Genomic DNA, 13,389 nt, shown 5'->3' with positions numbered 1-13,389 from the left:
CCCTATTGACCCTTTGCACCTACGTCACAAGGTCACGTGATCCAGCGCGAGTGGACGTCGGAAGCAAGATACGGAAATATGGCAGCAGAAGGAAAAAGTAGCGACCGCTATTGTTTTTAGCAATATTTTTTCCTCTAATCGTCATGGCTTCTACCAGTTCATCTCCAGCTCAACTGTCGTTGGAAGTTGCCCACTTAGCAGGAGTTCACAGAGATCGATATGTACAGAAATTAGAATTAGCAGGCTTAGAAACGGACCCCTATCTTCTCCCTCCTCTTGTGTTTGAGGATTTGATCAACTCGCCGGTTTTGCCGGAATTTACTCCACACGACTTATATCATTATGTGATAAATGCTGTATCCCCTTACACTGGTGCAGATTTAAAAGCGTACAAAAGCCTGGATGCTTACCAGTTTTTTGTTGCTGGTTGGGTCACCGGGACAAAATGCTACGCTTACTCCGGGGGAACACAGTACCTCATCATGGCTAAGGTAAGCTAGCTAGCTCCTTTAGCTTCATTTGAAAGCTAATGCTTTCAAATGAATGTGTTTACATATTTAGTCACTAAAATAACACCTCAGCTGTACGCTCACATAAAGTAAGACACATAAAGTATTTACTTTATTTGAGCGTACAGCTGAGGTGTTATTTTAGTTACTGTTTTTTAACTTTTGACATGCACTACTACACTCCAGTGGTGGAAAGTGACCAAGTAAAAAGTTCTAGTTCAAGTGAAAAGTACAAATTCTTAGTAGTTTTATTTCACATCAATACTTCTTATGAAGAATCCTTTTTACATTTACTTTATTACATTAGCCAGTATCATACTCTACTACTTTTTAGATTTGAAGGAAATGTTTGTGAATGCTCTCATTAGTCCAGGAACAGTTCTCCATAGTGAAAAAAGACTTTAAACAGACAACTGGACACAGATTTGTTACAGCAGCAACGTTTCAAGTGAATCTCTCACTCTTTATTAGTCTTTACCATTTAAGCTAGATAAAAAGTGTCTTAGTTATTATTGGTATTAAGTTCAGTTTTGTGCTGACTGTTTATGCCATCTTTAGTCAAGCTTTAGTCCTGGTTTAGTCCGATCTAAAACTTCGTTGGTTCATTTCATTTTGATTGATTTCAATTGCAGTCTTGTTTAGTTATAGCTCTGGTTTATGAATTATACATAATTTCTTCCTGGTTTAGTTTAGGGGTGTGCAGAGTACTTTATTTTTTACTCTCTTAGTAGTTTTGAAATCTGATACGATTAACTTGATACTTTTATTTGAACTTAGGGGAATGTATTGCTTCTGTTTTGTACTTAAGTATTTTTTCCACCACTGTCACACACAGCAAAAGCCCAACTTAGTGAAATGTAAGTTATTTACCACTAAACCTCTTACATTAACATTTGTCATTTCAGGTTCATCATAGCCAATCCCTGTCTGAAGCACCTTTAAAGCCATGGGTATCTTTGAAGAAAGATGGGACTGTAACTTGTGGCCACTGCACATGTAAAGCAGGTCTGGGAGAGGTGTGCTCTCACATTGCTGCTCTTCTCTACGCCCTTGATTCTGCTGTAAAACGCCTGGAAGAAAAAAGTTGCACTGATGGACCAAGGCAATGGGGTCTTCCTCCAGTAAAAGCGGGTAAAGCACTTTATGAAGAAGCCACAGGGATTGATTTCTCAAATCCCTTAAAGAAACATAACAACAAAAGCAACAAATCCTATAAAAAACGACCTGCAAAGAAAATAAAAGTGTCTATGGATGCAACTGAAAAATTCTACAAGGATCTGGATGGAGCAGCCTCAACTGCATCAGAGAAGAGTGGACTCCTGAGCATATTACCAGGGTACTGTGACCAGTTCCAGGCAAAAGTGATCTCTCTAAAATTGCCTCAGCCTCTGACAGAATTATACAACCCTCATAACCGTAAGCTGTCTGCCTCTGACCTAATGATGAAATGTGATGAGGTATTCACGAAGATGGGAGTCACACTAGAACAGGTAATTTTACATCTGATTTTACACATAACAAAAAAGTCATTACATTATGGTAATGCTTTTTTAAATGTTATAGGCAGTAAAAGTTGAGGAAGAAACACGACAACAGGGACAGTCCAGGCTATGGTTTGACATGAGAGCTGGCAGGGTGACTGCATCGAGGTTCAAGTCAGCAGCAAGAACAGATCCTTCCAATCCCTCCAAATCTTTAATTAGACAAATATGTTACCCCGACCAGAGCCGCTTTTCTACGGTGGCAACAAGGCATGTGTGTCAAACATACAAACATTTATCAAATTAAATCTGAATGAGTGCATTTATAATTCTTTGAGGAAAGAAAACATGTGGAGCTTTGAATATATAGGGAAATCTCAGATTAAAGCTAATGAAAAGTTTCCTGTGAAGAAGTAACACTTGATATACATACCGTATTTTCACGACCAAAAGGCGCACTGTACCAAAAGGCGCAGTCTCAGTTATGTGTGCCATTACTGTATTTAAAACACACATAAGGCGCACCTGATTATATGGCGAGGGTTTTATATACAATCCACGCCCACACTTCCCCCTTTAACGTTCTCATGGTGTCCTCTACTACGTCGGCCTTACAACCACAACACACACACAAGCATACAAGTGTGCGTTTTTAAAAATAGAGCCGGAGCAAAACTGAGTTTGGTTGTGCTTTATTTAAGTATTGATTACAAAGTACTAACATTTTTTTAATCATCAATAGGCGCTGGCATGGTAAAACACAGATAAAACAAGCACACAAGTGTGCGTATTTAAAAATAGAGCGGGAGCAAAACTGAGTTTGGTATTCACATTTTTTTTTTACCGGTAATCGTCATCAATCAAACCCATGGAAGTCCTCATCCTCTGTTTCTGAATTGAACAGCTGCGCTAAACCTCCATTAAACATGCCAGGTTCACTTTCTTCACTGTCAGAGTCACTTTCCGTGCCGTGCGGCGCTTCGGAAATGATGCCGGCTTTTGCGAAAGCTCGAACAACAGTGCCAGCAGACACGTTAGCCCAAGCATCTACAATCCATTGGCAAACTGTGGCGTAACTCGCCCGGCGCTGCCTTCCACTCTTAGTGAAACTGTGGTCTCCATCGGTCATCCATCGCTCCCACGCCGCTCGCAGCCTTACTTTGAACGGCCGGTTCACACCGATGTCCAGTGGTTGGAGTTCCTTTGTCAGGCCTCCCGGAATGACAGCAAGCTCAGAGTTCATTTGCTTCACTTGTTTTTTCACATCGGCTGTGAGATGGGCACGCATAGAGTCACAGATCAACAGCGATGGTGATGCGTGGAAAAAACCACCTGGTCTACGTCCGCCTTACAACAACAACAACACACACAGGACGCACTGCACCATAGGGCGCGCCGCACAATTTGAAGAAAATCTAAGACTTTTATGTGCGCCTTATAGTCGTGAAAATACGGTATATCTTTTTTTTTTCCCAGATGGGGGTGTGAACATGAGAAGACAGCCAGGAAGGTGTATGAAGACATCGCTGCACTACAGCACCAGGACATGAGAGTTTGCGACTCTGGACTGCACATCAACCCCAGCCGACCCTACCTCGGAGCTTCTCCTGATGCACTACTCTCCTGCACCTGCTGCGGTAATGGTGTTCTGGAGATAAAATGTCCACATTGTGCCAAAGATTCAGGAATCCTTGGTGCTACAAATAAAAAGAACTTCTGCATTGACAGCACAAATGGGTTCTACACACTCAGCAGAGACCATGCCTACTACTACCAGGTGCAAGCTCAATTGTTTGTGACTGAGCGAAAGTACTGTGACTTTATGGTGTGGTCTGAATCAGACTATTTCTTACAGAGGATTGAGCCGAATGTTGATTTCTTTACAGGAGAAGTTGAGAAGGTAGAAATGTTCTTCAGGTCAGCCATTTTACCTGAACTACTGGCCAAAAAATATACATGTCCAGAAAAATTACTATCAGATATCACTGAGAGCACAGAGTCAGTGGAAGGATTGGAGGAGGGGTGAAACCACTTGAACAAACAATTCAGCAGCATTGTTCATTCTTTTTATCAGTTCTGTTTTTAGGCTGCACATTTTTTGTTTGAAGTGAAAAATATTATACAATTTCAAAAGTAACTAATTACAATTACCTGCCCTAAATTGTATGCAATTGCAAGTAAAAGTACACATACACCAAAGAACTATTTAATTTCTGTAGTAAGTACAAGTGAAATGTTACTTTCCACCACTGCTAATCAGAACCCCTTAGCACATTTTAGGTATGTCTGGGAATATTTTTAATTTAGGAGATGACAAACAAAAAGTTGAATCAAGTTTTTTACTGCAATGTTTTAAAGGATTCAAAGAATTCCATTGACTACATAAATACATCTGTAATTATCTTTTGAAATGATCATCTGTTTTTGAATAATAAACACAAAAAAATATATATATATATATATTTTATTTCACTGTTTGTTACATTGACAAGTGTAAAGTGGCAACAGTCAAATAAAGTTGCTTTAAATTACTTTCTTGAAATGCATCATTACTGTTCATCACATATGTGGAAATTGAACACACCAGTTAATCAGTTGGCACAACAGAGGGGCACAGATTTGTAAGGGCACACGCTACTCTCACTATTTTGTCCAGAGTAGTGTAGTCTGTATCATCAGTGGAGAGGAGACTAATGGGCACCGGTCCCTTCAGCATCTTGTACTTGGAGCGAGCTTGGCCAATGACCCTCTCGACGTGGATGCGGACTGCTGCAAGTCTCCTGGTGTCTTCCAGCTCAGCTGCGCCCAGTTGTTTTTTGCCTCGTGTGAACGCAGGGATTTCAACCTTTGCACAGTACAGGCCAACTTGGTTCTGGATGGTGAAACCACGGTCGGCAAGGACTACATCTCCAGGCTGAAGGTGATCCAAAAAGCCACTGTTAGCTGTAATGTGGGCATCTGTACTTCTTCCTCCCCAGCCCTTTGAGATGAAAGAGATGACACCTTGTGGAGTGATGCTGATCAGATATTTCATGGTGTTGTGGGATTTATATTGAGAATATGTTTGAGCCCTTGCCTTTAAATCTTTTGGTTTATCAATAAATATCTCAAAACAATCAATAACTGACATGCAATGTTTGAAGGACTTTCTGAAGCACATTGGCATAGATGTTTGGACGTGCTCCCTCTTGGGCCACAATACACAAGCTGGAACTAAGATCTCATTCAGAACATTAATCACATAAGTAAAAACTCTTGACACAGTTGAAGTATGAACACCAAAAAGATAAGATAAAAATGATGCAGTTAAATTTTCTTTGAGACGCATTATTGTAATGAGTAGCTGCTGGAAACCTGTCAGGTGTGGCGTGTCTTTGAGAAATGGCTTTACAAGGTCAAAAATGGCCATGAACACGTCATAACTGTGTAGTCCAGTGAGTGTTTTTAGTTTGTCTAGGTTTTCAAGGCTTTTTGTTGAAAGAAGTCCAAGTCTAGCTTCTCTTTAAGTTCAAATGTCTCACTACGCAAAAGTTGACACTCTTGTTGAAGAATCTCAATGTCTTCTCCGCTGAGGCTGGTTTGGCACATAATCTCATTTGAAATGTTGTCGCACACTGCCACTGCATTTTCAGTGTCCTCTTCAAACTCAGGTACTGTGGTTGAGAGACTGAGGAGCGTCCTGGCAGCTTCATTTCTTGATGACATCTGCAGCTTTTTTTTCTTCAGTTTTTGTCGCAAGTCATATTTCTTGACAATGTCCTGAGCACGTCTTTTTGCTGGGGACTTGGTATGGGCAAAAATTGATGGCACATAATCAGGGGACAAGGGGTCCTCGCTCTTTTTTCCTGGAATAAATAAGTCAACAAAGGTAATATCAGCAAAGGTTCTGTACAACGATCACAACCTGTGCATTGTCATAATTGTATGACATATATTGAAAAAAACAAACAAATCTGTACAAGAGTGAGCAAAAGTGTTTGAGTTGAGACCAATTAAGGTGCTCAATTGGGATCGAATGCAAATGAAAAAACAAAAAACCTTGCCATACTGTTGTTTGTGTTGTGGCAAATAGATGATCCGAGGCACTCTGATTAAATAAAAATTCTGTATTGAAATGAAAACGTTTCAACAAAGGATTTTTATTTAATCATTGCCTCGGATCATTTGTTTTCCACGACACATTCAACAGTATGACAGGCAATATTTTTGTTCTTTAAATTTGTACAAGGTTAAGTTTAGTTATTTTTTTATGAAGTGTACATATCTTATCAATATTCAGTCAATATTGATAAGGTACATGAAGTAAACGTTCTCCAAATCGTTTCTCCCCAAAAATAGATCAAATGTACTTGGGGATATGAACATAGATGATGAAGGAATTAGCAAGCTAATTTAGCTAGCTAAGTTAGCAGTCTAAAGTGTTGGGTATTTGTTGGTGATAACGATCAGGAAGTATTTTCCTGAAAGTTGCTTAACTTTTTTTGCATTTTATATCTTGTGTAAACTGTAAGTGTTAATCTTCTTACCTTGTACAAAGTGTTCGCTGCAAATTCTTGAATATTTTGACGGCTGCCAGTTCTTCCGATTGATAGTTGCTATCCATCTTCGTCGTCTGTCTTTATCAAGAGGTATCCGATAAAAAGACAAGTTTTGCTTGCACCCCTGCCTATTTGTGCAGCCGACAGCACAGCAAGCGATTACCATTTTTGTGAAGTGGATAAAACCCAAGCAAAATAGCCTACGGTTGTTTTCTTTACAAGAGATTTGTGTTTGGTGGGAAGACAGGCGGCTCCGTGTTGACGTCCACTCAGACAGCGGGGGCGTTCCTATACGAAGCGTGACGTCACACGCAAAGGGTCAATACAACTGATGCAATATGTATCAATTTTGATCATCGTACGTATCTCCCTCCCTACTTGATCTGCTGACCTGTAACTCCACAACTGAGCAGGGGACCTTAGACTGATCTTCAGTGCCAAGTTTGATTATCCTGACTTCAGCGGTTGCAGAGATATCGGACCGGACATAGCCGCATACATACATAGATACATACATACATAGATACATACATAGATACATACATACATACATACATACATACATACATACCCAGCCAGATACCGCACCGAATGCAATAACCCCGCTGACGTACCCATCGGGCGTGGTTAATAATGACCTAAGTCATTTTTTCAGGTTTTTCAGGAAACACAAAAAACTGAACCACATCACATTGAACCTTGACCTAGGCCATTGTGCTACAGGGGTAGAACTGCATGATCTATTCAACTGAGGATGTAGACGATTTTACCAGAGGTGGTAAACATCATGAGGAGATGATCGAGGCAAAAAAAATAACTTTTGTCAAAAAAAAAGATTTATTTAGGTCATTATTTTTGGAAGGCAATGAAATTTAAAATAAAAATAACTCAAAAGCATCCCACCTGAAAGCTGTGGAGCAAGAATAGATTCCAGCGTAGCAGGAACTATGCATCTTTGCAGTGGGGGTAGGTGGGAGAACAAGTGGCAAGTGTCAGACTGGTTCACCCACATTCACATAACTTCACTATCACACCACACCCAGTCCTGCTTTATAAAGAAGCCAAAAAGATAAAACATTCACTACAGAGCTCCAGTACCACGACCACCTGAGCTCATCCTGACCAGCAGGGAAATATCTGTCCGACACCATCATGAGTCTGAGGAGCAAACGCAGCGGACGCCAAGGAATGTATGTGTCCTCAGGGGGCTTCAGCAGCAAGTCTGTGGGATCCTACTCCATCCCCAAAATCAGCACCCCGACCAACTATGCAGCCCCCATCACATCTGTAACCGTCAACAAGAGCCTGCTCACCCCACTGAACATCGACATTGATCCCACTGTCCAAGCTGTTCGCATCAAGGAGAAGGAACAGATCAAGAGTCTCAACAACCGCTTTGTCTCATTCATTGATAAGGTAAGAAGAGACCAAACTGTTCCTGATTAAAGTAAAATTGTCAGATTTACATAATGATAATCCACTCCAAGCTATTTTATTAGCATTTAAACTGTCTGTTTTATTCTGTTGGTTCTTTCTCCTTGTGTCCCAGGTAAGATACCTGGAACAGCAGAATAAAATGCTGGACACCAAGTGGAAGATGCTACAGCATCAGACTGCCGCCACCTCTAACACTGAGCCCATGCTGAAGTCCTACATCGCCAACCTGCAAAAGCAGCTGGATCTTCTCACCAATGACAAACAGAGACTTGAGTTGGAGAGCGACGTCATGCACAGACATGTGGACGACTACAAGACAAAGTAAGACATTTTTGTAAAAGACACCCAACCGTTATTAAATCAGTGAGCTACACACCAGAGGAGTGCACACTGATAGCATCTGTATGTGTAACCTGGTATTGGTGGCATTTCAGGTATGAGGAAGAAATCAACAAGAGGAATGATGCAGAGAATGAGTTTGTCATGCTCAAAAAGGTACAGCCAGCAGTCACAGCAAAACACCTATGTTGGTGTTATATTAATTCTAAACTCACTGAAATTAAACTTCTTTTATTTGCAACTTTAAAAGCAGTTTGTCCATGAATTTTAATTGCTACAAAACTGAATCATCAGTCGCTATGTTTGTAATGAAATGAACAGATTAAGCAGCAACAAAAGGTTATTTCATGCTTTTTTTTTCTTTTTACTAACTGCCACCAGGATGTGGATGCAGGATATCTGTCAAAGGTGGATCTCAACGACAGGCTGTCTTCTCTCAGTGATGAATTTAACTTCCTCATGGCTCTATATGACACGGTACATAAACATTCTCTGAAAATCCAAAATTTGGATTGTTCTGTGTGCTTGTTCTGTATTCTGGCTTTTGTCCACTTACTCTTGCTGCACGTGTTCTTTTACAACAGGAGGTGCGTGAGCTGAAGGACAGTCTGAAGGAAACCTCTGTGGTGGTGCAGATGGACAATTCCCGAGCCCTGAACATGGATCGGATAGTATCTGACGTCAAAGCTCAGTATGAGGACATTGCTGCCCGCAGCCGTGAAGAAGCTGAAAGCTGGTACAAGAAAAAGGTGAAGAAGTTACATTTATAACTCTGAGCCTAATTTAAGCATTTGTATGTCTTTGTACTGTTCATGTGCTTATCCAAGCAGCATAACAAGTTTCTATTAAAACTAGTAATATGGACAGGATCAACAGGTAGCTAAAGCTCGCAAATCTACAAGAATGTCCTTTTTTTTTTTTCTTTTTTGAGAGGAACTATCTTTGTCAGACCTCATTTCACATCTTTGTTTCCCTTGTTCTATCTGCCGGCACTAGTTTGACGAGATGACTGCCGAGGCCAACCAATATGGAGACCAGCTGCATACCACCAAGAGTGAAATATCTGAGCTCAAAAGAATGATCACCCGTCTGCAGCAGGAAATTGATGCTGCAAAGGCACAGGTGAGGGGAAGGGTTTTTGCATTTTTAAACAACTGAACCAAAAGGTGGCATCAGTTTAGATAATACACACATCAAGTATATTGGGGCTTAAAGCAATAGAAGATATGACAAGACATTTTAAAAAAATAATTTTTGCTACAAACTGGTATTACAGTACAAATTTAGTGCAAAATGGAATGTAAAAAAGCACTTAACTTAAAGTGGACAAAAGCAACATTTTTCAAGTTTAGCATCCTTCCTCAGGAAATATCAAAAGAACAAATGAGTTAGTTTGCTGTTTGCTGTAAATTGAAAACAAGAGAATCTGGAGCTGACATGTTGATCACAAACATGACAATTACTCCAGTTACTAAAAACAAGTCAGAACATTTAAGGTATTCTGGTTTGGGTGTTACCACAAGCTACATCATGAAAATGACATATTCATGGCAAGATAGTCAATTCATTAGTTTGAAAGGATCCGCTGACAAACTCATATCTAAACGAACCTTCTATGTTCTTTCAGCGTGCCAGCCTTGACAAGAACATCGTCGATGTGGAGGAGCGTGGGGAGCAGGCTGTTCTGAATGCGAAGACCCGCATCAGGGAGCTGGAACAGGCTCTGAAGAGGGCCAAGCAGGACATGGCTCGACAGCTCAGAGAGTACCAGGAGCTCATGAATGTCAAGCTGGCCCTGGACATAGAGATCTCCACCTACAGGAAGCTGCTGGAAGGAGAGGAGCAAAGGTGAGCTGTGGAGAAGTCTTGTAGAAACAGGGTCCTCTGCATTTCCAGCTGAAATAGAGGCTTCTCAGCTCAAGGACAGCAAACTTAGTTTCAGCAAAATTAGTCTGTATTAGTCAAAATCAGCGACTCTGATTTAAGCAGTGCACTCTAGCCTACTTCTGTACCTTCAAAAAGTGAGTTCTTTTGGTTGAGCTCAACATTTGCAAGTTTTCTTAACATAATGGCCCCCTGATTATTGGCGACAACTTTTCTCATGATATTCCTGAATTTGAGATAGATAGATAGATAGATAGATAGATAGATAGATAGATAGATAGATAGATAGATAGATAGATAGATAGATAGATAGATAGATAGATAGATAGATAGATACCTTATTAATCCCAAGGGAAATTCAAGTGTTCAACTGTTTACATGCAACAGCATAAAATAACAAAAAGGCAGGTTAGTAACAGTAACATTGAAGGTTAGCATATATTCTGAAAATTTTGCTGTACTATACTATACTATGAAAACAACGCTTCTAATTTTAAAATCTATAGAATACTTTACACATTTCAAGGCATTTCAAGGCACTTTAAATCACTGGATTTAAAGTGAATTTGAGTGATGTAAAGTTACTTTGACAGGTAGTAGGAAAACAGCTTTACCAAACCAACAATTAATTGTACCTTTCCAGCATTGTTACTGACGTTTTTGTTAGAGATTTGGGTGGGCTGTGAGAGGAGAAGCAATACGTAGTTCAGTCAGACCAGGGACCATATTTTTTCTTTTTTCAAACTTGTTCAAGAAACCAAACAAATCTCACCTTTGTGTGAACTGCCCAAACAAGTCTTCCTCAACTTGTTGTGCTGAATTACACCATAATGAGCTCATTGCTAGCCCTGAGATCAGAGGGTAGAAAATACCTGCTGGTTTTTGATGGCTACTGATGACAACAGTTTAACAGGAAATAGAATGCAAAGAATAACTTTGCCGAGCAACGCAAAGATGATCTTTATGCTTCATCAGAAGTTGGTTTTCTTAAATTTTGACAAGAAAAAACACTTTGAAAGTAAGTGTAACTGTTTGATTTGGTAAATGCAATTCTAGGTTGCCACATCTTTTCTTTGGGACCACTAACCCCAACCATGAGGCAATTTGTAAAGTTTTACACATCTTTAACAATCATTTAGAGTACTTCACAGTGTATTTCCTGCTTCCTTACTGACAGACTTGGACAGGAGTCTATTCTCAACATCCAAACAGTGCCCACCAAAAGTAAGTAAGTACTTTTTTTTATACATAAAGGCTACATCATCATTTCTATCGCAAACAATGCAGTGCCACCCTGTCCTGTCTGTCTGCATTTACTTTTCATATCACCCATCTTCCCAACAGCTGTCTCTAATGTTTCTAACGAGCAGAAGCAGCGAAATTCAGGCCCAATTCTCATCAAGACAGTGGAGACCCATGACATATCGTACAGCTGATGCAGAAAACACACTACTGGATCACTACAGCATTAAATCTACTTTTACATTAATCTCTTTTTAATCAACTATAGAAGTCAACTGCATAAATGAGCCACTTGTCTGTATTGTTTATTTTCCCTCTGTATGTTTAGGCTATTCCACTAATTAGCAGATGCTGAAAATAAATACATAATCATCGGAATGATCATCTGTGTTCTTTTTCTTGGGTAATAGTTTTGAAAATGCATCAAAGTACATCCAAACACGCTACAAACTTAGGGAGTAGTTCCAGACAATCCATGATAACTGATAATACATCCAAATGATTTTGCCTGATCTGATGTTTATACTGTTTGAAGGTAGATGGTTCCTGTATGTGCAATGAAAGTTGGAGGTTACAAAGAATACCTCTCACAATGACTGAGCACTCACATCTACTCAGACAGCAAGTGCAACATATAAATCTGTGCCAATTATACTCTGATATAATAATATTATAATAATATTATTATTATTCTATTATATTATATAATAATATTATAATAGAAACTTTACTTGAACATTGTTGTCCTTGTTTTGAAGCATAGTTTGATTAATGTGTACAACGTTAGAGCTGATTTTGTGCTATAACAACTATTTTAAAAAAAAGGTAATTGTGGACCAACTTGAACCAGTGTGATGTGGAACTTTAAACCTCAAGCACACATAGTGAAGTTAAACTTGTGTATTTGAAAAAAACATCTTTTGGATTTTCTGAGACAAACAAACACGTACATAACATTGCTTTACCCAAACCTTTGACATTAGTCATCGGGTAAACTGGGATAAGATGCTCCCTTAAGAACAAAACATAAAAGTAGGCATAGTGATTAAAGCTGCAAGCAACGATGGACGGGTCCTCCCATTCTTGCTGGTCGGCAAATCCACACATGTCCACCAGGTGGCGTTGTGACCGAGAGTGTATTTGGGCCCTTTGATGTGATCAGGACTGGACTCTGATCACACATGTAAAGTTTTAGGCAGATCAGAGCATGTACAGGCTAGTTTTAGAGCATTTCCTTCCATCCACCAAGTGGCGCTATGACTTTGGCTGTATATCTGCATGTGATTGTCATCAGGGCAGGACTCTGATCATATGTGTAAAGTTTCATGCAGATTGGAGCATGGTCAGGGCAGTTACCCAGCATTTCCTGTTTCATGGTGAATTGTAAATTTCCAGGGGTCGCCATTTCCACGCCCTGAGACTTTTGCGAAGCATTCTAATAACATTTCATCACCTGTGCCTGCTGTACATCCTGGCCAAATTTCAGCTCTGTTGGAATTCCCCTGTTTGAGTATGTAGCTTTTGAAAATGGTCAAAAATAACCCAAAATTGTCAAAAATATGATCTTAAAATAAATAAATACTGAATTTTGAATAAATCGTTAAAGTTGGCGGAGCCAGGGGTCGTGGCTATACTTGATAGACAGTCTCGTTTATCAAGTAAGACAGTCTTCAGCTCTCAGTCTGGCCCGCTCATAGACTGGTCCTGCCCCTAGTTGCTCTCCGGTCCAGCCTGTTTGATGACGCTTTTTACGTCACTGGCTCCAAAAAATCCAAAATGGCGACCAGGAAGTAGCAAAATCTGGGCTTCATTTTCTCGGCGTTGAAACCAACGGGTGACGTCACGGTTAGTTCACGCCTAATGTGTTCTGACCCAGACTCAAGTCCATCATATGATGTTTGGTCCAGATTGGACCACGTGCACCTGAGATATAAACAATTCAATTTTCATGGTGAAACA

General features: G+C 40.0%; 2 protein-coding genes and 1 long non-coding RNA gene across 4 annotated transcripts; 2 read left to right on the top strand and 1 right to left on the bottom strand.

The window, feature by feature from the left end:
• The first annotated feature begins 8 nt into the window (after positions 1-8).
• Positions 9-4,521, top strand: LOC127530192 (uncharacterized). 2 transcript variants are annotated; one of them, XM_051949950.1, is made up of 3 exons: positions 9-491; positions 1,415-1,999; positions 3,467-4,521. In XM_051949950.1, the coding sequence occupies exons 1-3, from the start codon at positions 144-146 to the stop codon at positions 3,476-3,478; spliced, it is 945 nt and encodes a 314-aa protein (XP_051805910.1). In that variant the 5' UTR covers positions 9-143; the 3' UTR covers positions 3,479-4,521. The 2 variants fall into 2 exon arrangements, with proteins under 2 accessions (XP_051805910.1, XP_051805909.1); XM_051949949.1 differs by lacking the exon at positions 3,467-4,521 and adding an exon at positions 2,073-2,790.
• LOC127534546 (uncharacterized) lies at positions 4,441-7,497 on the bottom strand. Its single transcript, XR_007942701.1, has 2 exons — positions 6,517-7,497; positions 4,441-5,835 (listed from the first exon to the last, which is right to left on the bottom strand). It is a non-coding gene; the product is annotated as an uncharacterized LOC127534546 (long non-coding RNA).
• Positions 7,498-7,511: 14 nt separating this feature from the next.
• si:dkey-222n6.2 (keratin, type II cytoskeletal 8) lies at positions 7,512-11,812 on the top strand. The gene is made up of 9 exons (XM_051949951.1): positions 7,512-7,944; positions 8,078-8,286; positions 8,400-8,460; positions 8,686-8,781; positions 8,889-9,053; positions 9,301-9,426; positions 9,932-10,152; positions 11,366-11,412; positions 11,533-11,812. The coding sequence occupies exons 1-9, from the start codon at positions 7,681-7,683 to the stop codon at positions 11,622-11,624; spliced, it is 1,281 nt and encodes a 426-aa protein (XP_051805911.1). The 5' UTR covers positions 7,512-7,680; the 3' UTR covers positions 11,625-11,812.
• The last annotated feature ends 1,577 nt before the right edge of the window (positions 11,813-13,389 follow it).

This window comes from Acanthochromis polyacanthus, chromosome 6 (genome assembly GCF_021347895.1).
Source record: "Acanthochromis polyacanthus isolate Apoly-LR-REF ecotype Palm Island chromosome 6, KAUST_Apoly_ChrSc, whole genome shotgun sequence".
Taxonomy (NCBI): domain Eukaryota; kingdom Metazoa; phylum Chordata; class Actinopteri; family Pomacentridae; genus Acanthochromis; species Acanthochromis polyacanthus.
Note: the sequence above shows the minus strand (reverse complement) of the source record. Positions and strands in the feature narration are given on the sequence as shown.

Bases quoted from the DNA above. Each gene is read 5' to 3' on its own strand.
- LOC127530192 (XM_051949949.1), top strand. From the start codon at position 144: ATGGCTTCTACCAGTTCATCTCCAGCTCAACTGTCGTTGGAAGTTGCC. The intron at 492-1,414 runs GTAAGCTAGCTA...TTGTCATTTCAG, and splicing joins AGTACCTCATCATGGCTAAG to GTTCATCATAGCCAATCCCT. The intron at 2,000-2,072 runs GTAATTTTACAT...TAAATGTTATAG, and splicing joins TGGGAGTCACACTAGAACAG to GCAGTAAAAGTTGAGGAAGA.
- si:dkey-222n6.2 (XM_051949951.1), top strand. From the start codon at position 7,681: ATGAGTCTGAGGAGCAAACGCAGCGGACGCCAAGGAATGTATGTGTCC. The intron at 9,054-9,300 runs GTGAAGAAGTTA...TGCCGGCACTAG, and splicing joins AAAGCTGGTACAAGAAAAAG to TTTGACGAGATGACTGCCGA. The intron at 10,153-11,365 runs GTGAGCTGTGGA...CCTTACTGACAG, and splicing joins CTGGAAGGAGAGGAGCAAAG to ACTTGGACAGGAGTCTATTC.